The 24,260-nt window shown below is 43.1% G+C and overlaps 1 protein-coding gene across 5 annotated transcripts in view; it reads left to right on the top strand.

Moving 5' to 3' along the window:
* tanc2b (tetratricopeptide repeat, ankyrin repeat and coiled-coil containing 2b) overlaps window positions 1-24,260 on the top strand; it is a 251,693-nt gene that overhangs the window by 140,931 nt on the left and 86,502 nt on the right. For all 5 annotated transcript variants that reach the window (XM_014179855.3, XM_014179853.3, XM_014179852.3 and 2 more), the window contains one exon: window positions 604-783. In XM_014179855.3, the coding sequence (XP_014035330.1) occupies window positions 604-783 (180 nt within the window). The remainder of the gene's footprint in view (window positions 1-603; window positions 784-24,260) is intronic.

The following is a 24,260-nucleotide window of genomic DNA, read 5'->3' as shown; positions in this document are numbered from 1 at the left end:
GACATGTTCTGGGAATGTTCTTGCAACATCAGGCAAATGTTTTATTCAAGCATTGCATAATCATCAGCACGACTGGACAGTTTTTGTGTTATGAGAACATTTTCTGCAACCTAACAAATGTTCTAGGAATGTTCACAGAACCAATTTAGTTTGCTGGGAAAACATTACTGATACATTGTGATATTACATTACCTGGAAACCTATTAAAACGTTTTGGGGAATGTTAGGCGAACATTTCAAGGATAGTTCATTTAAAACATAAAAAAATATATTAAAACTTTATTTTTTATGTTTTTGGGATGTTATCATCCTAATGTTAGATAAAACCTTAACTAGAACTTAATGAGAATCTTGTCTAATGTTCTGGGAATGTTCCCGGTTTGCTAAGTATCTACAATGCCACTAGACGCACATGTATAATGCCTTATAAGTTATGCAATACAATGCACAACAAAGACGCTAATAACTGTTCTGAAACATCTATGACTACACTCACAATACTGTAAATGTTGTAATGCCAGACGTTAAATAAAATAGGTAGTATATGCGTGGAACATTAATATTATTGCCTTGTGACACTGACTTTTCTGCTTCCTCCTGCAGGTGGTAGTATAGACAGTGACTGTGCCTTTGAGGGTGACTATGCCCTTCCGCCTCTCTCTATGACCGAGGGCATGCAGCACATCCGCATCATGGAGGGCGTTTCACGCTCCCTGCCCTCCTCCCCACTGCTCACACACCAGACCATCAGTGTCCGGCTGCAGCCCATCAAGAAGCTCACAGGTAATGGTCACAGAAATATACACAACACCTCCACAGGAGAGATCCCATAGGTCAAACTGTGTTGTTGTCTGCTCCTTTGGGCGTTCGGTTAATAACCAATCGCCCAATGTCACTCATTCGTGTTGGAATGTCGTGTGGGGAAATACATAAGTCAGTTACATAATGGTAACTGGGAAGTTGGATGCTTACGTCAGTGATCAGTGATGCCGGTCAACACAAATCATTGTGAACTTAATAAATGATCAACTACAGCCCTCCCAGGTCAAGGCCCACTAATAATCACTCCAGGCTTACCTAATAGCTGGGCTGGGATGCCAGAAATGGCAGATATGAGCTGTGGTTGTCTGTCTATCTTCCTGTCCTGCTTGTCTCTGACCTTGTCACTCACCACTAACTGATAGTTTCCTGTCACAGTCATCTCGGAAAACAGCTTCACTCCCAATCGCTCTCTCGCTCTCCTTAGTCTATCTCTTTCTCCTCTCTCTCTCTCTCTTCTCTCTCTCTCTTTCTCCTCGCTCTCTTTCTCCTCAGTCTCTCTCTTTCTCTCTTTTGGTCGCTCTCTCCTCAGTCTATCTCTCTCCCACTCTCTCTCTTCAGTCTATCTCTCAGTAACTTGATCATTGAAAGCTAGCAGTCATTGCGCTGTAATGGGCTAGTGTGGCTGGGCAGTGCAGGCTTGAATTGAATTAGAAAAATTAGTTTTATTCCTTAAGTGTCTACAGAGTGAAAGAGATTGGGTGTGAAACATATTGTCCAACATTCACCACTAGGGTGCGGTTCACCACTCTCATCCTCGTGATTTAGCCTAGTTGTATCATTAACCCTCTCCTACAGTGCCTTCAGAATGTATTTACACTCCTTGACCTTTTCCCCATTTTGTTGTGTTACAGCCTGAATTTACAATGGATTAAATTGAGATGTTTTATCGCTGGCCTACACATTATACCCCATAATGTCAAACTGATATTATGTTTCAGAAATGTTTACAAATTAAGAAAAAATGAAAAGCTGAAATGTCTTGAGTCAATAAGTATTTGTTATGGTAAGCCTAAATAAGTTCAGGACTAAAAATGTGTTTAACAAGTCACATAATAAGTTGCATGGACTTACTATGTGTGCAATAATAGTGTTTAACATGATTTTTGAATGACCGCCTCATCTCTGTATCCCACACAAACAATTATCTGTAAAGTACCTCAGTCGAGTAGTGAATTTTAAACACAGATTCAACCACAAAGTCCAGATTCAGCCTAGAAAAGAAGGACACTTATTGGTAGATAAAAACAAAAAATAAATAAGCAGACATTGAATATCCCTTTGTTTCAATATACCCAGTCAATACAAAGATACAGGCGTCCTTCCTAACTCGGAAACCGCTCAGGGATTTCACCATGAGGCCAATGGTGACTTTAAAACAGTTACAGAGTTTAATGGCTGTGATAGGAGAAAATTGAGGATGGATCAGCAACTTAGTTACATCACAATACTAACCTAATTGACAGAGTGAAAAGAAGGAAGCCTGTACAGAATACAAATATTCCAAAACATGCATCCTGTTTGTAACAAGGCACTAAAAAAATATGGGAAAGATTTGACAGCAATTAACGCTTTGTTCTCAATTCAATGTGTTATGTTTGGTGCAAGTCCAATACAACACGTTACTGAGTACCACAAAAATAAATTTCAAGCATAGTGGTGGCTGCATCATATTATAGGTATGCTTGTAATCGTTAAAGACTGGGAAGTTTTTCTGAATAAAAAATAAATGCAATGGAGTTAAGAATCCTAGAGGAACACCTGGTTCATTCTGCTTTCTACCAGACACTGGTAGAGGAATACACCTTTCAGCAGGACAATAACCTAAAACACAAGGCCAAATCTACACTGGAGTTGTAGATTTTTCTGAGTAACCAAGTTAGTTTTGACTTAAATCTGCTTGAAAATCTATGGCAAGATCTGAAAATGGTTGTCTAGCAATGATCAACAAGAATAATTTTGAAAAGAATACTGGGCAAATGTTGCACAATCCAGGTGTGGAAAGCTCTTAGAGACTTACCCAGAAAGACTCACAGCTGTAATCGCTTCCAAAGGTGATTCGAACATGCATTGACTCAGGGGTGTGAATACTTATGTAAATTAGATATTTCTGTATTTAATTTTCAATAAATTTGCTAAAATTTCGACAAACATGTTTTCACTTTGTCATTATGGGGTATTGTGTGTAGGTGGTGAGAATATTTTCAATTCAATTCAGGCAGTAACACAACAAAATGTGGAATAAGTCAAGGGGTATGAATACTTTCTGAAGGCACTGTATATGCTGCTGTGTCTTTGCTCACCATACAGAATGATTTATTTCTCTAAACTGGGCTTTTTAAAAGCCCTGTTATCTTAACCGGGGTGCTGCTTGCTACTGCTGGAAGAGAATGTTTTGTGTTGTTGGTGACAGGAGCCAGGAGAGGTGGGATCGGATTGGAGGGAATGGGGCCTGAAAATGACATCTCATAGCGAGCCAATCTCTCTCTCTCTCTCTCTCTCTCTCTCTCTCTCTCCCCCCCCCCCCCCCACTCAACACTGCTTACAGCCCCCTTTGTCTGTTTATTCCACTTTTCTTCCCTCTCTCCTTTCCTCTTTCGTGTCTGAAGAACATTCAGCCTAATTTACTAACACTTTCATCTGCGTGAATCAAAAGGAATTCTGGGAGTTTCATTTTGCTTACTGTTATCTTGATGACTGTTGTCGTAGAGAGGAGCGTTGTTGTTTTAAGAATAGCTTGATTAATAACACAGAAACGGGTCTCGTTCTCGCTTTGTTATTCAAGTCCTTATTTCACAGTTTGGTTGCGAACTCTGTGACTGTGTATACATGCACAGTCATTCAATTTATGATTTACAATTTGCCTTGTTAATGCAATATAATCATAATTATAATTTGCCTTGTTAATGCAATATAATCATAATTATAATTTGCCTTGTTAATGCAATATAATCATAATTTGGCTGGTTAATGTATGCCAGTTAGATGCTGATAGTGATGCAGATGCAGTTGCTGCTGTGGTGTATTTTGGGAGGTAACATGGGAATAAGAGAACCTCATTACTTTTAATTTGATACTCCGCTGTGTGCTAACTCTGCTGCATTGCTACTTTCATGCGTTTTATTTTACCTCTGCACAATGAGTCCAACTGCATCAGCATGCTGCACGTGTGCCAGTGCAAAGATGTACCACCTCTGGAGTGTAGTTTATGCACATGTTCACGTGTTTTGCAAAATATAAATAAATAGTCTTTCTCTGCCTTTTAATCTGCCTCGATGTCAGAGGTGGGCGTCCATAGCCACAACACCAGATTGGGCATGGTCCCGAGCACCCCAGCCTTCTTCCCACTCTTTAATTAATCCAACCCAGTGCCACTCCTTACACCGCCTGCCAGAGCCAAGTTACAATATGGGCATCTGAGGCTCAGGCTTCATCACAAATGGCACCCTATTCCCTTTATAGTGCAATACTTTCAAACAGGGTCCGTAGTGCACTATACAGGGAATAGGGTGCCATTTGGGATCCATATCAAAGCCTCTCCACCTCCCAGCACCCAGCAGGGACCAGCAGCCTTCAGCAGCAGGCACAATCAGAGCAGGTCTTCAGCCTGGCTGGATGCACTTTGATCCCCTCATGGAAGGCCTCCCTTTCTCCTTTCCTCCCCAGCTCTCCCCAGTCTTACCCAGCCCTCCCCTGCACACCAAGTATTCCCCAGCTCTCCCCCAGCCCTCATTTGCTTTCCCCCGCGCTCCCCCTTCCCTCCCTTGCCCTCCCCAGACCTCCCCTCCTATCCCCAGCCCTCCGCAGCAGCATCCTCCCCCTTCTCCTCCTCAGCCCTACCACCAGCCCTCCTGCTCTGCCTTGATTGGCCTCAGGGAGCTGGTAGGGAGCTGGCAGGCAGTAGAGCTGTTTTATTGGCTTATTCAACCTCACTGTTCCAGATAGAATGACAATGCTCTGAAAGCAGTGCTGACCTTTTTAGGAAATCAATGAGTTTCTGATTTAATCTCTTCTCCTCACTCCGCTCTCTCTGCCTGCGTGGAGGTTTCACCCAGGGGGTCCCAGCTGCTCAGAACCCAACCTGTGAAATGGATTGGAGAGGCAGGCAGGAGGGCGGGAGCTGCCAGAGGGTGCCTAAGGCTTTACCCCTTTACAGAGCCGACGGTGTCATGGCCTGCATCCCAAATGCCACCCTATTCCCTATGGGCCCTGGTAAAAAGTAGTGTGCTATAAAGGGAATAGGGTGTCATTCGGAACGCAACCATGGTGCCACAGTTCCTCCGGCTGGTGTGGAAATGTCACACTGCCTTTGGTCCAGAGGATCACAAGAGCAGCCTGTTCTCTCTGGTGGTGGGTTCTGAACACTGGGCAGCAGACAGCAACATCCTGAGCTGTCTGTTCTCTCTGGTGGTGGGTTCTGAACACTGGGCAGCCGACAGCAACATCCTGAGCTGCCTGTTCTCTCTGGTGGTGGGTTCTGAACACTGGGCAGCAGACAGCAACATCCTGACCTGTCTGTTCTCTCTGGTGGTGGGTTCTGAACACTGGGCAGCCGACAGCAACATCCTGAGCTGTCTGTTCTCTCTGGTGGTGGGTTCTGAACACTGGGCAGCCGACAGCAACATCCTGACCTGTCTGTTCTCTCTGGTGGTGGGTTCTGAACACTGGGCAGCAGACAGCAACATCCTGAGCTGTCTGTTCTCTCTGGTGGTGGGTTCTGAACACTGGGCAGCCGACAGCAACATCCTGAGCTGTCTGTTCTCTCTGGTGGTGGGTTCTGAACACTGGGCAGCAGACAGCAACATCCTGAGCTGTCTGTTCTCTCTGGTGGTGGGTTCTGAACACTGGGCAGCCGACAGCAACATCCTGACCTGTCTGTTCTCTCTGGTGGTGGGTTCTGAACACTGGGCAGCAGACAGCAACATCCTGAGCTGTCTGTTCTCTCTGGTGGTGGGTTCTGAACACTGGGCAGCAGACAGCAACATCCTGAGCTGTCTGTTCTCTCTGGTGGTGGGTTCTGAACACTGGGCAGCCGACAGCAACATCCTGACCTGTCTGTTCTCTCTGGTGGTGGGTTCTGAACACTGGGCAGCAGACAGCAACATCCTGAGCTGTCTGTTCTCTCTGGTGGTGGGTTCTGAACACTGGGCAGCAGACAGCAACATCCTGAGCTGTCTGTTCTCTCTGGTGGTGGTTCTGAACACTGGGCAGCCGACAGCAACATCCTGAGCTGTCTGTTCTCTCTGGTGGTGGGTTCTGAACACTGGGCAGCCGACAGCAACATCCTGAGCTGTCTGTTCTCTCTGGTGGTGGGTTCTGAACACTGGGCAGCAGACAGCAACATCCATTAACTATAGCGGATTAGAGTCGTGACCTGTCTGTTTGGGCTTCAAACACTCAGCATTGATTCCATTCCACTGATATGCTATTGTGTTCTTAGATCTCTCCCACCACTGCTGCTAGTCCACTGTGATGTGCGTCTGGGTTTAGTCTGGAACGGCTGAGGAGTTGATACACATTAAATGGATAACACATGCAATACACATGAAATGGATAACACAATACACATGAAATGGATAACACATGCAATACACATGAAATGGGTAACACATGCAATACACATGAAATGGGTAACACATGCAATACACATGAAATGGATAACACCTGCAATACACATGAAATGGATAACACCTGCAATACACATGAAATGGATAACACCTGCAATACACATGAAATGGATAACACATGCAATACACATGAAATGCCCAAGAAGACGTGCTCATATCCTACTGAGTTCTCTGGCTTACATTAGTGGTTGGGTGCAGTAGTCCAGGAGACCTTTTTAACAATAGTCGATACACACGCTCAGTGATATATTAGTCTGGTTTATGAGCGTCTCGTCCCGTAAGCGGGATCAACATCCAGCGAAAAACTCCTAGCGACATTAGCATAACGAAATGTAATATTTTTTTTTTTTCAAATATAGGACTGTCTCATATCGTTTTATAGATACACCTCTCCTGAATCGACCCACGTCGTCCGATTTCAAAAAGGTTTTACAGGAAAAGCAAAACATTAGATTATGTTAGAGGAGTACATGGTAAAAGTAGCAACATTGCCATTTTCCGACCAACCACATGCATCACAAATAACCAAAAAACAGCTAAATGCAGCACTAACCTTTTACAAACTTCATCAGATGACACACCTAGGACATCATGTTACACAATGCATGCATTCTTTTGTTCAATAAAGTTCATATTTATATATAAAAACAGCATTTTACATCGGCGTCTGACGTTGACTAACTATTTTCCCTCAAATGCATCCCGGGAAACAGTGCTACAATTTACTGAATTACTATTCGAAAACATTTTTAAAATGTAATATTGTCATTCTAAGATTTATAGATGAATATCTCTTGAAAGCACCTGTCTTACCAGATTTAAAAATAACTTTACTGGGTAATCACACTTTGCGATAAAAGGGGATGCGATACTCAGAAAATTAGCTAGTAATTCCAGCTCGGCGCCATCTTGGAACAATCGCATATCACATCTAATCTTGTATACTATTGTCAATAATCCCTTACCTTTAGTTGTCTTCATCAGAAAGCACTTCCAGGAATCCCAGGTCCACAACAAATGTATTTTCGGTCGAAAAAGTCCATCCTTTATGTTCCATTAGCTTGCTGTTGTTAGCGCGCCTGAAGGCTGTATCCAAATGCTCCGTCGGGCGCGGGACAGCGGTTTCGAAAAATAACATTTTTCCCCCATTTAGGTTCGTTCAAACATGTCAAACGTTGTATAACATAAATCTTCAGGGCCTGTTTCAACAAGAGAGCCAATAAGATTCGAGGGGGACGATTGTATTGTGTTTCAAAACGTTTCGAAAGGAGGGGGTAGACGGGGCCGCCGGCATCATAATGGTGATGGCCCTCCCCCTGTGACCAATTTCCACAGCGTCTCATTCATTGAGTTTCGACAGTAGAAGGCTCAAACCACTGTGTAAAGACTGGGGACATCTAGTGGAAGCAATAGAAAGTGCTCAATGAACCATAGCTCACGGTGTGATTAATAGGGAAAGATGTGAAGTTGAGTCCACAATTCAGAATTCCACTTCCTGTTTCAATCGGTCTCGGGGTTTTGACTGCCATATGAGTTCTGTTATACTCACAGACACCATTCAAACAGTTTTAGAAACTTTAGGGTGTTTTCTATCCACAGGTATTAATTATATGCATATCCTAGCTTCTGAGTTTGATTAGTAGGCCGTTGAAAATGGGCACGAATATTTTTCAAAATGCGCTGTGGCGCCCCCTATCCTAGGGTGAGCCCAAAAGGTTAATATCCTGAAGTGTCTGTCTGGCTGTTTGTTGGTTAATAAGCTGAAGTGTCTGTCTGGCTGTTTGTTGGTTAATAAGTAATAATGGCACCGGAGAAGAAGGCAGACATTTTACATGTTCCCAACCGATTATGTTTTTTAGTTTGTTTATTTGCATTTTTTGCAACTTATTTTTGTACATATATTGTACATAATTTTGCCGGTACCGTCTCTTATGACCGAAAATAAATTCTGGACATCAGGAATACTCACCATGGACTGGCAGAATCCTTTTTTTCCTTTAACGAGTCTGCGAGCCCGATGCGAACGATATACTGCTTTCTCGGGAACAGGCCCAGATCCCCGTGATTTGCGTAAAGAGGAGGCGGAGAAAAAGGGGCCAAAGGGCAGGCTGCCTTCTGAGAATTCGTAGGCGATCGAATAAAACCCCACTTCCTTCCATTCTGCTAGCAAACGTGCAATCTTTGGAGAATAAAATAGATGACTGATGCGTAAGATTAAACTACCAACGGGACATTCAAAACTGTAATATCTTATGCTTCACGGAGTCGTGGCTGAACAAAGATACTATCAACATACAGCTGGCTGGTTATGCTCTGGACCGGCAGGATAGAACAGCGACATCTGGTAAGACATGGGGCGGAGGGCTATGTATTTTTGTAAATAACAGCTGGTGCACGATATCTAAGGAAGTCTCAAGCTATTGCTCGCCTGAGGTAGAGTAGCTCATGATAAGCTGTAGACCACACTATCTACCTAGAGAGTTTTCATCTGTATTTTTCGTAGCTGTTTACATACCACCACAGTCAGAAGCTGGAACTAAAACAGCATTGAATGAGCTGTATTCTGCCATAAGCAAACAAGAAAATGTTCAACCAGAGGTGGTGCTCCTAGTAGCCGGGGACTTTAATGCAGGGAAACTTAAATCCGTTTTACTAAATTTCTATCAATCAAATTTCAATCAAATGTATTTATATAACCCTTCTTACATCAGCTGATATCTCAGAGTGCTGTACAGAAACCCAGCCTAAAACCCCAAACAGCAAGCAATTCAGGTGTAGAAGCACGGTGGCTAGGAAAAACTACCTAGAAAGGCCAAACCCTAGGAAGAAACATAGAGAGGAACCAGCCTATGAGGGGTGGCCAATCCTCTTCGGGCTGTGCCGGGTGGAGATTATAACAGAACATGGCCAAGATGTTCAAATGTTCATAAATGACCAGCACGGTCAAATAATAATAATCACAGTAGTTGTCGAGGGTGCAACAGGTCAGCACCTCAGGAGTAAATGTCAGTTGGCTTTTCATAGCCGATCATTGAGAGTATCTCTACCGCTCCTGCTGTCTCTAGAGAGTTGAAAACAGCAGGTCTGGGACAGGTAGCACGTCCAGTGAACAGGTCAGAGTTCCATAGCCGCAGGCAGAACAGTTGCAACTGGAGCAGCAGCACGGCCAGGTGGACTGGGGACAGCAAGGAGTCATCATGCCAGGTAGTCTTGAGGCATGGTCCTAGGGCTCAGGTCCTCCGAGAGTGAGAAAGAAAGAGAGAAAGAGAGAATTAGAGAGAGCATACTTAAATTCACACAGGACACCGGATAAGACAGGAGAAATACTCCAGATATAACAGACTGACCCTAGCCCCCCGACACATAAACTACTGCAGCATAAATACTAGAGGCTGAGACAGGAGGGGTCAGGAGACACTGTGGCCCCATCCGATGATACCCCCGGACAGGGCCAAACAGGCAGGATATAACCCCACCCACTTTGCCAAAGCACAGCCTCCACACCACTAGAGGGATATCTTCAACCTACCATCCTGAGACAAGGTAGAGTATAGCCCACAAAGATCTCTGCCACGGCACAACCCCAGGGGGGGCGCCAACCCAGACAGGAAGACCACGTCAGTGACTCAACAAACTCAAGTGACGCACCCCTCCTAGAGACGGCATGGAAGAGCACCAGTAAGCCAGTGACTCAGCCCCTGTAATAGGGTTAGAGGCAGAGAATCCCAGTGGAGAGAGGGGAACCGGCCAGGCAGAGACAGCAAGGGCGGTTTGTTGCTCCAGTGCCTTTCCGTTCAACTTCACACTCCTGGGCCAGACTACACTCAATCATAGGACCTACTGAAGAGATGAGTCTTCAATAAAGACTTAAAGGTTGAGACCGAGTCTGCGTCTCTCACATGGGTAGGCAGACCATTCCATAAAAATGGAGCTCTATAGGAGAAAGCCCTGCCTCTTAGAAATTCTAGGGACAATTAGGAGGCCTGCGTCTTGTGACCGTAGCGTACGTGTAGGTATGTACGGCAGGACCAAATTGGAAAGATAGGTAGGAGCAAGCCCATGTAATGCTTTGTAGGTTAGCAGTAAAACCTTTAAATCAACCCTTGCCTTAACAGGAAGCCAGTGTAGGGAGGCTAGCACTGGAGAAATATGATCAAATATTTTGGTTCTAGTCAGGATTCTAGCAGCCGTATTTAGCACTAATTGAAGTTTATTTAGTGCTTTATCCGGGTAGCCAGAAAGTAGAGCATTGCAGTAGTCTAACCTAGAAGTGACAAAAGCATGGATACATTTTTTTCTGCATCATTTTTGGACGGAACATTTCTCATTTTTGCGATGTTACGTAGATGGAAAGAAGCTGTCCTTGAAACAGTCTTGATATGTTCGTCAAAAGAGAGATCAGGGTCCAGAGTAACGCCGAGGTCCTTCACAGTTTTATTTGAGACGACTGTACAACCATCAAGATTAATTGTCAGATTCAACAGAAGATCTCTATGTTTCTTGGGACCTAGAACAAGCATCTCTGTTTTGTCCGAATTTAACAGTAGAACATTTGCAGCCATCCACTTCCTTATGTCTGAAACACTGGCTTCCAGCGAGGGCAATTTTGGGGCTTCACCATGTTTCATCGAAATGTACAGCTGTGTGTCATCCACATAGCAGTGAAGGTTAACATTATGTTTCCGAATGACATCACCAAGAGGTAAAATATATAGTGAAATCAATAGTGGTCCTAAAACAGAACCTTGAGGAACACCGAAATTTACAGTTGATTTGTCAGAGGACAAACCATCCACAGAGACAAACTGATATCTTTCCGAAAGATAAGATCTAAACCAGGCCAGAACTTGTCCGTGTAGACCAATTTGGGTTTCCAATCTCTCCAAAAGAATGTGGTGATCGATGGTATCAAAAGCAGCACTAAGGTCTAGGAGCACGAGGACAGATGCAGAGCCTCGGTCTGACGCCATTAAAAGGTAATTTACCACCTTCACAAGTGCAGTCTCAGTGCTATGATGGGGTCTACAACCAGACTGAAGCATTTAGTATACATTGTTTGTCATCAGGAAGGCAGTGAGTTGCTGCACAACAGCCTTTTCAAAAAAAATTGAGAGGAATGGGAGATTCGATATAGGCCGATAGTTTTTTATATTTTCTGGGTCAAGGTTTGGCTTTTTCAAGAGAGGCTTTATTACTTCCACTTTTAGTGAGTTTGGTACACATCCGGTGGATGGAGAGCCGTTTATTATGTTCAACATAGGAGGGCCAAGCTCAGGAAGCAGCTCTTTCAGTAGTTTAGTTGGAATAGGGTCCAGTATGCAGCTTCAAGGTTTAGAGGCCATGATTATTTTTATCATTGTGTCAAGAGATATAGTACTAAAACACTTGAGTATCTCCCTTGATCCTAGGTCCTGGCAGAGTTGTGCAGACCCAGGACAACTGAGCTTTGGAGGAATACGCAGATTTAAAGAGGAGTCCGTAATTTGCTTTCTAATGATCATGATATTTTCCTCAAAGAAGTTTATGAATTTATCACTGCTGAAGTGAAAGCCATCCTTTCTTGGGGAATGCTGTTTTTTAGTTAGCTTTGCGACAGTATCAAAAATAAATGTTGGATTGTTCTTATTTTCCTCAATTAAATTTGAAAAATTGGATGATCGAGCAGCAGTGAGGGCTCTTCGATACTGCACGGTACTGTCTTTCCAAGCTAGTCGGAAGATTTCCAGTTTGATGTGGCGCCATTTCCGTTCCAATTTTCTGGAAGCTTGCTTCAGAGCTCAGGTATTTTCTGTATACCAGGGAGCTAGTTTCTTATGACAAATGTTTTTAGTTTTTAGGGGTGCGACTGCATCTAGGGTATTGCGCAAGGTTGAACTGAGTTCCTCAGTTAGGTGGTTAACTGATTTTTGTCCTCTGACGTCATTGGGTAGGCAGAGGGAGTCTGGAAGGGCATCAAGGAATCTTTGGGTTGTATGAGAATTTATAGCACGACTTTTGATGATCCATGGTTGGGGTCTGAGCAGATAATTTGTTGCGATTGCAAACGTAATAAAATGGTGGTCCGATAGTCCAGGATTATGAGGAAAAACATTAAGATCCACAACATTTATTCCATGAGACAAAACTAGGTCCAGAGTATGACTGTGGCAGTGAGTAGGTCCGGAGACATGTTGGACAAAACCCACTGAATCGATGAAGGATCCGAAAGCCTTTTGGAGTGGGTCTGTGGACTTTTCCATGTGAATATTAAAGTCACCAAAAATTTGAATATTATCTGCTATGACTACAAGATCCGATAGGAATTCAGGGAGGAACGCTGTGTATGGTCCAGGAGGCCTGTAAACAGTAGCTATAAAAAGTGATTGAGTAGGCTGCATAGATTTCATGACTAGAAGCTCAAAAGACGAAAACGTCGGGGGTTTTTTGTAAATTGAAATTTGCTATCGTAAATGTTAGCAACACCTCCGCCTTTCCGGGATGCGCGGGGGATATGGTCACCAGTGTAACCAGGAGGTGAGGCCTCATTTAACACAGTAAATTCATCAGGCTTAAGCCATGTTTCAGTCAGGCCAATCACATCAAGATTATAATCAGTGATTAGTTCATTGACTATAACTACCTTGGAAGTGAGGGATCTAACCTTGAGTAGCCCTATTTTGAGATGTGAGGTATCACAATCTCTTTCAATAATGGCAGGAATGGAGGAGGTCTTTATTCCAGTGAGATTGCTAAGGCGAACACCGCCATGTTTAGTTTTGCCCAACCTAGGTCGAGGCACAGACACGGTCTCAATGGGGATAGCTGAGCTGACTACACTGGCTGTGCTAGTGGCAGACTCCACTAAGCTGGCAGGCTAGGGGAGTTAGAGCCCTGTCTATGTTCGTAGATAAAATGAGAGCACCCTTCCAGCTAGGATGGAGTCCGTCACTCCTCAACAGGCCAGGCTTGGTCCTGTTTGTGGGTGAGTCCCAGAAAGAGGGACAATTATCTACAAATTCTATCTTCTGGGAGGGGCAGAAAACAGTTTTCAACAAGCGATTGAGTTGTGAGACTCTGTAGAGCTCATCACTCCCCCTAACTGTGAGGGGGCCAGAGACAATTACTCGATGCCGACACATCTTTCTAGCTGATTTACACGCTGAAGCTATGTTGTGCTTGGTGACCTGTGATTGTTTCACCCTAACATCGTTGGTGCCGACGTGGATAACAATATCACTATACTCTCTACATTCGCCAGTTTTAGATTTAGCCAGCACCATCTTCAGATTAGCCTTAACGTCGGTAGCCCTGCCCCCTGGTAAACAGTGTATGATCGCTGGATGATTATTTTTAAGTCTAATACTGCGGGTAATGGAGTCGCCAATGACTAGGGTTTTCAATTTGTCAGAGCTAATGGTGGGAGGCTTCAGCATCTCAGACCCCGTAACGGGAGGAGTAGAGACCAGAGAAGGCTCGGCCTCTGACTCCGACTCGCTGCTTAATGGGGAGAACCGGTTGAAAGTTTCTGTCAGCTGAATAAGCGACACCGGTTGAGCATTCCTACAGCATTTCCCTCCAGAAGCCATGAGAAAGTTGTCCGGCTACTGGGACTGTGCGAGGGGATTTATAATACTATCTATACTTACCGGTGGCACAGACGCTGTTTCATCCTTTCCTACAATGAAATTACACTTGCCTAACGATTGCGTCTGAAGCTGGGCTTGCAGCACAGCTATCCTCGCCGTAAGGCGATCGTTCTCCTGTATATTATGAGTACAGCGACTGCAATTAGAAGGCATCATGTTAAAGTTACTACTTAGCTTCAGCTGGTGGAGGTCCTGACGAACCACGTCCAGATAAAGCGTCCTTAGTGAAAAAGTTGAGTGAGGGAAAAACTAAAAATATAAACGGTAATTAAAAAGTAAAAACCGTAAAGTTGTCAGGTTGCAAAGTAAGGTTAGCAACAAAACGCACAGCAGCACGTAAACAATTCTGCAAGTTGTGACCGGAATGACGGAGACGAGAGACGGAGACGAAAAAAACAGCATGTTAAATGTGCAACCAGAGGAAAAAATACTCTGGACCACCTTTACTCCACACACAGAGACGCATACAAAGCTCTCCCTCACCCTCCATTTGGCAAATATGACCAAAATTCTATCCTCCAGATTCCTGCATACAAGCAAAAATTTTAGCACGAAGCACCAGTAACTAGATCAATAAAAAAGTGGTCAGATGAAGCAGATGCTAAGCTATAGGACTGTTGTGCTAGCACAGACTGGAATATGTTCCGGGATTCCTCCGATGGCATTGAGGAGTACATCACATCAGTCATTGGCTTTATCAATAAGTGCATCGATGACGTCGTCCCCACAGTGACTGTACGTACATACCCCAACCAGAAGCCAGGCAACATCCGCACTGAGCTGTCGCTCTCAAGGAGAGGACTTTAACCCCGGAAGCTTATAAGAAATCCCACTATGCCCTCCGGCGAACCATCAAACAGGCAAAGGACTAAGATCGAATTGTACTACATCGGCTCTGATGCACGTCGGATGTGGCAGGGCTTGCAAACCATTACAGACTACAAAGGGAAGCACAGCCGAGAGCTGCCCAGTGACACGAGCCTACCAGACGAGCTAAATTACTTCTATGCTCACTTCGAGGCAAATGGCACTGGAACATGCATGAGAGCACCAGCTGTTCCGGAAGACTGTGTGAGCACACTCTCCGCAGCCGATGTGAGTAAGATCTTTAAACAGGTCAACATTTACAAGGCCGCTGGGCCAGACGGATTACCAGGACATCTACTGCGAGCATGCTCTGACTAACTGACGAGTGTCTTCACTGATATTTTCAACCTCTCCCTGTCCTAGTCTGTAATACCAACATGTTTTTAGCAGACCACCATATCCCTGTGCCCAAGAACACTAAGGTAACCCGCCTAAATGACTACCGACCCGTAGCACTCAGGTCTGTAGCCATGAACTGCTTTGAAAGGCTGGTCATGGCTCACATCAACAACATTATCCCAGAAACCCTTGACCCACTCCAATTTGCAAACCGTCCCAACAGATCCACAGATGATGCAATCTCTATTGCACTCCACACTGCCCTTTCCCACCAGGACAAAAGGAACACCTATGTGAGAATGCTATTCATTGACTACAGCTCAGCGTTCAACACCATTGTGCCCTCAAATCTCATCAATAAGCTAAGGACCCTGGGACTACACACCTCTCTCTGCATCTGGATCCTGAACTTCCTGACGGGCTGACTCCAGGTGGTAAGGGTAGGTAACAACACGTCCGCCACGCTGATCTTCAACACAGGGCCCCCTCAGGGTTGCGTGCTCAGCCCCCTCCTGTGCTCCCTGTTCACTCATGACTGCACGGCCAGGCACGACTCCAACACCATCATTAAATTTGCCGATGACACAACAGTGGTAGGCCTGATCACCGACAATGACGAGACAGCCTATAGGGAGGAGGTCAGAGACCTGGCCGTGTGGTGCCAGGACAACAACCTCTCCCTCAACGTGATCAAGACTAAGGAGAAGATTGTGGACTACAGGAAAAAGAGGACCTAGCATGCCCCCATTCTCATCGACGGGGCTGCAGTGGAGCAGGTTGAGAGTTTCGAGTTTCTTGGTGTCCACATCATCAACAAACTAACATGGTCCAAGCACACCAAGACAGTCGTGAAGAGGGCACAACAAAACCTAGTCCCCCTCAGGAGACTGAAAAGATTTGGCATGGGTCCTCAGATCCTCAAAAGTTTCCACAGCTGCAACATCGAGAGCATCCTGACTGGATGCATCACTGCCTGGAATGGCAACTGCTCGGCCTCCGAACGCAAGGCACTACAGATGTTAGTTCGAACGGCCCAGTACATCACTGGGGCCAAGCTCCATGCCATCCAGAACCTCTATACCAGGCGGTGTCAGAGGAAGGCCCTAAAAATTGTCAAAGACTCCATCCACCCTAGTAATAGACTGTTCTCTCTGCTACCGCACGGCAAGCGGTACCGGAGCGCCAAGTCTAGGTTCAAAAGGCTTCTAAACAGCTTCTACCCCCAAGCCATAAGACTCCTGAACACCTAATCAAATGGCTACCCAGACTATTTGCATTGCCCCCCCCCTCCCCCTCTTTTGCACCGCTGCTACTCTCTGTTGTTATCATCTATGCATAGTCACTTTAATAACTCTACCCACATGTACATATTACCTCAACTAACCGGTGCCCCCACACATTGACTCTGTACCAGTTCCCCACTGTATATAGTCTCGCTATTGTTATTTTACTGCTGCTCTTTAATTATTTGTTACTTTTATTTTTTATTCTTATCCGTATTTATTTATTATTATTATTTAAAAAAATTAAACTGCATTGTTGGTTAGGGCCTCGTAAGTAAGCATTTCACTGTAAGGTCTACACCTATTTTATTCGGCGCATGTGACTAATACAATTTGATTTGATTTGAAGTGTCTGTCTGGCTGTTTGTTGGTTAATAAGCTGAAGTTTTTGTCTGGCTGTTTGTTGGTTAATAAGCTGACGTGTCTGGCTGTCTCTACTGAGATGTTGGTTGCATCCCAAATGGCACACTATTTCCTATAGTGCTCTATATGCTCTGGTCAAAAGTAATGCACTTTATAGGGAATAGGTTGCCAATTTGGGATGCACTGTAGAGCCACAGCAAGCTGATTACTCAACTGTGAAACGTTTACGAATTATTTCAACATCTCTCTTTTTGCATCTGACTGCTTCCCCCTAATTTATAACAGCTAGAGATCAAAACGATTAGTGTTGATTACTGTTTCCTTTTTACTTTCACATGGATTTCCACGTAAGATGGAACATTTGTGCATTTGCCCTTCAAACCTCCCTGCTCTCCCACCCTCACTGCAATTATAATGCTATTATTAGTGTATCTGAATTCCATTGTCTGTTCTACTCACCCTGCTTCCACTGTATTGTATTGCAGTTTTACGTTTAAAGCAATATTATTGTACAGGAGTGAGTTTCGGCTTTGGGAAATCCACCCATGCTGTACATTGAGTCCAGTGTAGAAGTGTGTGGTAAGGTAAAGCATGTGTTAAATTACTGTATTGTGCTGTACTGCAGGCCTAGCTTGGGCCTAGGAGTGTGGGAAAAAATATAGTCATCTCTGTGTGGCTAATGCTGAGATGAAGACTGACATTTATGCATTTCAATCTCCTCCTCCTCTCCAAATCTCTTTACCCACTCGGCTCAGCTCCCAGGGCCCATCGTTCTCCAATAGCGGAGGTGCATAAAGATGCACTTACCCCCATGCGCTTACCACAAATTCCTTGTTTTGCTTAGTTTGCCGTATTGTACATTGCGCTCCATTACACTTTTTTTGTATGGTCATTAGCAGAGTACACACAATCCGAATTTTAGCTTCAAGAAGCCGGCAATTTGAAAACCCGAAAAAGTAGATTGTACTGATTTATTGGCACATTGAACCATACGTGCGGCATAGTTTAAAACCTCACTGGATAGTGCTAAAATAATAACGTCAGATCTGAATTCTGCCGTCTTTATGCACGTTTATGCACAATCTGCGTGTCCCACTATAACCCTTCCCCCGCCCCCCTCTGTCCCGGACACGTACAGTCATTTGTTCCTCCAAATGGAAATAGGACATTTTCAGCTCCAATGACTTTTCACAGTTGGAAAAAAATGGAGTGTCGTGTCTTTGGGCACCATTAAACTGAAGACATGTTTATCAAATAACTCCCTGTAATTATTATTACGCGATTAAACTGATTAATCGTTTAACTGTAATTAACTAGGAGATCGGGGCACCAAGGAAATTATTCAGATTACAAAGTTATAATTTTCCTAATATAACTTTCCTATATTATAACATTATATATTATATTATAGTATCTGACCGATTATCTTCTGGTTTAAATGGTGTATTTTACCTCGCGTCAGTCACATTCCAAACGTCGTAAATTGTTGTTATCTGCACGAACCCAGTCTTCACTAAGTCATCCATACATCAATTGTCTTAAAATCATTTATTTACTAAACTAAGTAATTCACAGAAAGCATACAAAACAGTAGGTATCATCACAAAATGGTAGAGGAATGTGCCCTAGTGGGCTAAACTGGCATCGCGGCTTGTTAAACAAAAGAGTAGTGGGGGGGGGGGGGGGGGCAGCGGAGAAGGCACAACAGAGTTGATAAATATTAACAGTTGATTTGCTAATCCTTTGCACATGAACGCTCACTCATTCGGGAACAATTGTAATCAATATATATTTACGCTCAGTGTGTCGTCGGGATCCTTGTTTGAGAGTTTTTGTCCTGTTGGAGAGTTTTTGTCCGCGTTCTCTCTCTCTTGGTTAGAATTGATCTTTCAAAGCGACATTCATTAATGTCGTTATAGAATGGATGTTTCGTCGGTCTTCGCGTTCAATGATACCGAATTTCTAGCTGCAGACTATTAATTAATATCAAAGACTTGTTATTATTCTGTCGGTATCGATAGTCTAAAAGTTTAACCACGTGGTATGGTTAAACTTCAGTAGAGGGATGCATGGTCAAACCTTGGCTCTCTCTTCTGAGGTAAGCTGGTCTGAAGAAAGAAATTCTGGGTGGGGGTTTTATACTGAACATAGAAAAGCTGTCACATGACGCCTTGTCCTGTCTGTGTCCCTGGGGGCGTGCCGTTGACTTAGTTAAGCTTTTGAACAGAAATACAATTCTCTCACATTAACATCAGTACATAGCATCTCAACATATTCCAAATAGCTTTATCCTTATTAATACATTTGATACAACCATTTAGATGTAAGTCCCATAGCTGAGGCTATTATATAAACATTATTATGGTAATATGGCAATATTGTCTCTCATGGGTTTCATAAAATTGTACCAAGCGGACCAGTTCATAGCTGGATTCTTCACTGATCTTTTATACCTTCTCCAGAACATAAATGTCGTTCGGTTCTCCAATTCTGTGAGGTGGAAGAATCCTTTGTTCTCTCCATGAAAACACTCTGTCTCTTTACTGTGGCCTGTTACGCAGGACATTCCCTTTGGAATTTACGACCGCCTTCACACAGCCTTGTGTCAGAAGTATAGAGGTCGGGGGATGGTGCATAGAAAACCCAGAGGGCAACGTCATGAGAGGAGAAAAGGCTAAATGATTGAGAAGGTAATTGAAAAGGAAAAATATAATGTCATAACAACTGGTGGACCTGAACGCATCAATACTGACTGAGGAAATCAGTGCATGTGTCTGGATTGGCACCTTCATCCCTATATAGTGCAATTCTTTTGTTTTAAAACTATAAGGCTCTGATTAATAGTATTGCTTCATAAAGAGTGCCATGTCAGACACACTCGGTGGTAATCGTTTAGCAGATATCAATCTAATACATCTGTGGTTTTCAGACCATGGCATCCACTGTGTCTACTTCAGTAAGATCAAAGGGTTTGTCAGTACTGTCAGTAAGCATTTCACGGTAAGGTCTATGTTGTATTTGGCGCATGTGACAAATATATTTTTTTGTGATTTTGATTTGTTTGTCTTTTGGCATACCAAAATATCAGTGACTGGAAGATGGAAGTCTATTGAGGTGCAGATAGGCTATACATAGCAAACAAACAGAATTTTATAATTCGTAGACATTAGCTTTTATTGGCCGCCAGATTACCGAGATAACTCAGTGCTTGTAAAGACTAACAAGTCATTGTCTGCTAGTCGTATTCCAGATTTAGCTGGGACCAGCTAGATATAATAGGTCTATGAGTTTTACAGATGATAAATTAGCCTGCTTAGCTAAATGTTTTACTCTGCTAGTTTGTCTTTAGAGAGTATGTTTAAGATTAAACTTTAACATTCTTAAGTAGTACCGCTGGCCCTTAGATATACACAGAGAGCTTACATGAATAATATGCATGTCAATCTCTCTTGGCTCAAAGTGGAGGAAAGATTGACTTCATCACTACTTGTATTTGTGAGAGGTATTGACATGTTGAAAGCACCGAGCTGTCTGTTTAATCGACTAGCACACAGCTCAGACACCCATGCATACCCTGCAAGACATACCACCAGAGGTCTCTTCACAGTCCCCAAGTCCAGAACAGACTATGGGAGGCGTACAGTAAAACATAGAGCCATGACTACATGGAACTCTATTCCACATCAAGTAACTGATGCAAGCAGTAGAATTAGATTTTTTATTTTTTTTAAGATCAAAATGCACCTCATGGTTTTGTCTAAACCGGTATTTCAAGTTTGAGCCAGTTCACCGAGTTATATTTTATCTAGTAACATAGTAGCACTGTCTATTGAACTATAATAACAGGGCCAGTTTACAAGTAGGCCTAGCCTTATTATAACTTTATGTACCAGGAAACCTTTTTCTTTTTACGCATCGGAACATCCTGGTGCAGGTTTGTTCTATTTAGGCCTATATCACGCTGGTTTTATATTCTGGCTCACTGCAGACCATGTCATTTTGTTTCTTACAGACTTGTGCAATTCCATACCCGCACTTCTGGACCTAATCAAAGAGTTTGGTGTGTTCTCGGGATACAAAATAAATAATGTAAAATCCTCAGTTATGATGCTAGAGGAGGAAAGACATAGACCTACACCTCTGACTTCTTTTTTGAATGCAACGGAATGCTTTACATATCTCGGCATTCATATTATGCCAGAGATTGACTGCATAGACTCAACTAACTATGACCCTGTCGTAGATTCAGTAACTCAATCGATAGATAGATGGTCATCTTTACCTATATCTTTAATTGGCCGGATTAACATTCTGAGAATGAATGTCCTCCCAAAACGGTTGTATCTATTTCAGAACATTCCCTTGCCGCAGCCACCATCCCTCTTTACAAGGCTTAAAAAGATGTTCACTATATTTATCTGGAATGACAGACGTCCCAGAGTTCGCTTGTCCTTATTGTACCTACCGTATGACAGAGGGGGGCTCCATTTTCCTAATATCCAGTGGTACTACTGGGCAGCTCAGCTTCGCACTGCTATGTACTATTTTACCTCCGAGTCTCTCTCTTCGTGGATGAAGATTGAAATGTCTTCAGTTGTATCCAAATTACCCCTTAACCTCTACATTTACTCAGCTGATATCAAGACACACAAAAAACATGTTTTTAATATGATCAACGTTTGGTATGAGGTGTGGAAGTTCCTTGATGAAACGCATTCTTTGTCAAAACCTAACAGAACCCATTCTGTCCACTTTAGAAAATACGATCTCAACCCATTGTAGTGGTAAGGGTAGAATTACAGCTCAATACAATATGCTAGAGTCTGGCTCAACCGAATCCTCTGTGCACAAACTGAACTTTTGGAAGGAAGATATTTGGGAGGACATAGACTTGGACACAGACTGTGAATACTCGGCTAAAACTATTGCAATACAATTGGTTGATGCGAACATACAGTTGAAGTCGGAAGTTTACATACACCTTAGCAAAATACATTTAAACTCAGTTTTTCACAATTCCCGACATTTAATCCTAGTAAAAATTCCCTGTCTTAGGCCAGTTAGGATCACCACTTTATTTTAAGAATGTGAAATGTCAGAATAATAGTAGAGAGAATGATTTATTTCAGCTTTTATTTCTTTCATCACATTCCCAATGGGTCAGAAGTTTACATGCACTCAATTAGTATTTGGTCCCATTGCCTTTAAATTGTTTAACTTGGGTCAAATGTTTTGGGTAGCCTTCCACAAGCTTCCTCCTGACAGAGCTGGTGTAACTGAGTCAGGTTTGTAGGCTTCCTTGCTCGCTCATGCTTTTTCAGTTCTGCCACATATTTTCTATAGGATTGAGGTCAGGGCTTTGTGATGGCCACTCCAATACCTTGACTTTGTTGTCCTTAAGCCATTTTGCCACAACTTTGGAAGTATGCTTTGGGTCATTGTCCATTTGGAAGACCCATTTGCGACCAAGCTTTAACTTCCGGACTGATGTCTTGAGATGTTGCTTCAATATATCCACATAATTTTCCTGCCTCATGATGCCATCTGTTTTGTGAAGTGTACCAGTCCCTCCTGCAGCAAAGCACCCCCACAACATAATGTTGCCACCCCCATGCTTCACGGTTGGGATGGTGTTCTTCGGCTTGCAAGGCTCCCCCTTTTTCCTCCAAACATAACGATGGTCATTATGGGCAAACAGTTCTATTTTTGTTTCATCAGACCAGAGGACATTTCTACAAAAAGTACTATCTTTGTCCCCATGTGCAGTTGCAAACTGTAGTCTGGCTTTTTTATGGCGGTTTTGGAGCAGTGACTTCTTCCTTGCTGAACGGCCTTTCAGGTTATGTCGATATAGAACTGTGGATATAGATACTTTTGTACCTGTTTCCTCCAGCATCTTCACAAGGTCCTTCGCTGTTGTTCTGGGATTGATTTGCACTTTTCGCACCAAGGAGGTACGTTCATCTCTAGGAAACAGAACCCGTCTCCTTCCTGAGCGGTATGATGGCTGCGTGGTCCCATGGTGTTTATACTTGCGTACTATTGTTTGTACAGATGAACGTGGTACCTTCTGGTGTTTTGCTCCCAAGGATGAACCAGACTTGTGGAGGTCTACAATTTGTTTTGATTTCTTTTGATTTTCCCATGATGTCAAGCAAAGAGGAGTTTGAACGTAGGCCTTGAAATACATCCATAGGTACACCTCCAATCAACTCAAATGATGTCAATTAGCCTATCAGAATTTTCTAAAGCCGTGACATCATTTTCTGGAATTTTACAAGCTGTTTAAAGGCACAGTCAACTTAGTGTATGGAAACTTCTGACCCACTGGAATTGTGATACAGTGAATTATAAGTGAAATAATCTGTTTGTAAACAATTGTTGGAAAAATTACTTGTGTCATGCACAAAGTAGATGTCCTAACCGACTTGCCAAAACTATAGTTTGTTAACAAGAAATTTGTGGAGTGGTTGAAAAACGAGTTTTAATGACTCCAACCTAAGTCTATGTAAACTTCCAACAGGCCTAGTATTGACCAATGGCTTAGGGAAATGTCTAACAATGGAAAATAAAACATATGTTTAAGGGTTAACAAGACACTTTTGAAAAGGTTTGGGGACCAGTTTTGGATTTTGTTGAGCAGAGCGATGTGGGTGAGATATTGACTAATGATGGGAACTCTGGGTAGTGTACTATGCTTTGTGTGCATGTGGGGTGGTGGGGAAAGATATCCGATTGCCTTGCGGCGCTGTGTTTCATCTGAAATTTGTCCCAATTATGTTCTATCCTATTGGATCAGGCCACTGTAAAGTTTAATTTTGGTGGTTTTATGCTTCTGTAACACTTTTGTTTTGTCTTAGTAGTTTCATCATTTATTTATTAAATTTTTTTGTTGCTGTTAACTTTTGATGTATTTTTTGCTGTTTATTTTTTTTCATGAAGTTTTTCTGCTTATATATGTCTTGTTAAAGAAGAAAATCAATAAACATATTGTTTAAAAAAAAATCACCTTTTGGAACAGCGAGGACTGTGAAGCAACACAAACATAGGCACAGACACATGCATACACACTCGATAACATACACACACATACACATGGATTTTGTGTTGTATATATGTGATAGTGGAGTAGGGGCCTGAGGGCACTCACTTAGTGTGTTGTGAAATCTGTTATGAATATATTGTAATGTTTTTTAAATTGTATAACTGCGTTAATTTTGCCGGACCCCAGGAAGAGTAGCTGATGCCTTGGCAGCAGCTAATGGGGATCTATATAATATACAAAATACACATTTTCAGAAAAGGTTCTGAATTTCGCTTCCCAATTCTCTATTAGA

Source organism: Salmo salar, chromosome 28 (assembly GCF_965601325.2).
Source record: "Salmo salar chromosome 28, fSalSal1, whole genome shotgun sequence".
Classification (NCBI taxonomy): domain Eukaryota; kingdom Metazoa; phylum Chordata; class Actinopteri; order Salmoniformes; family Salmonidae; genus Salmo; species Salmo salar.
This window is presented reverse-complemented; position numbering and strand designations above follow the sequence as displayed.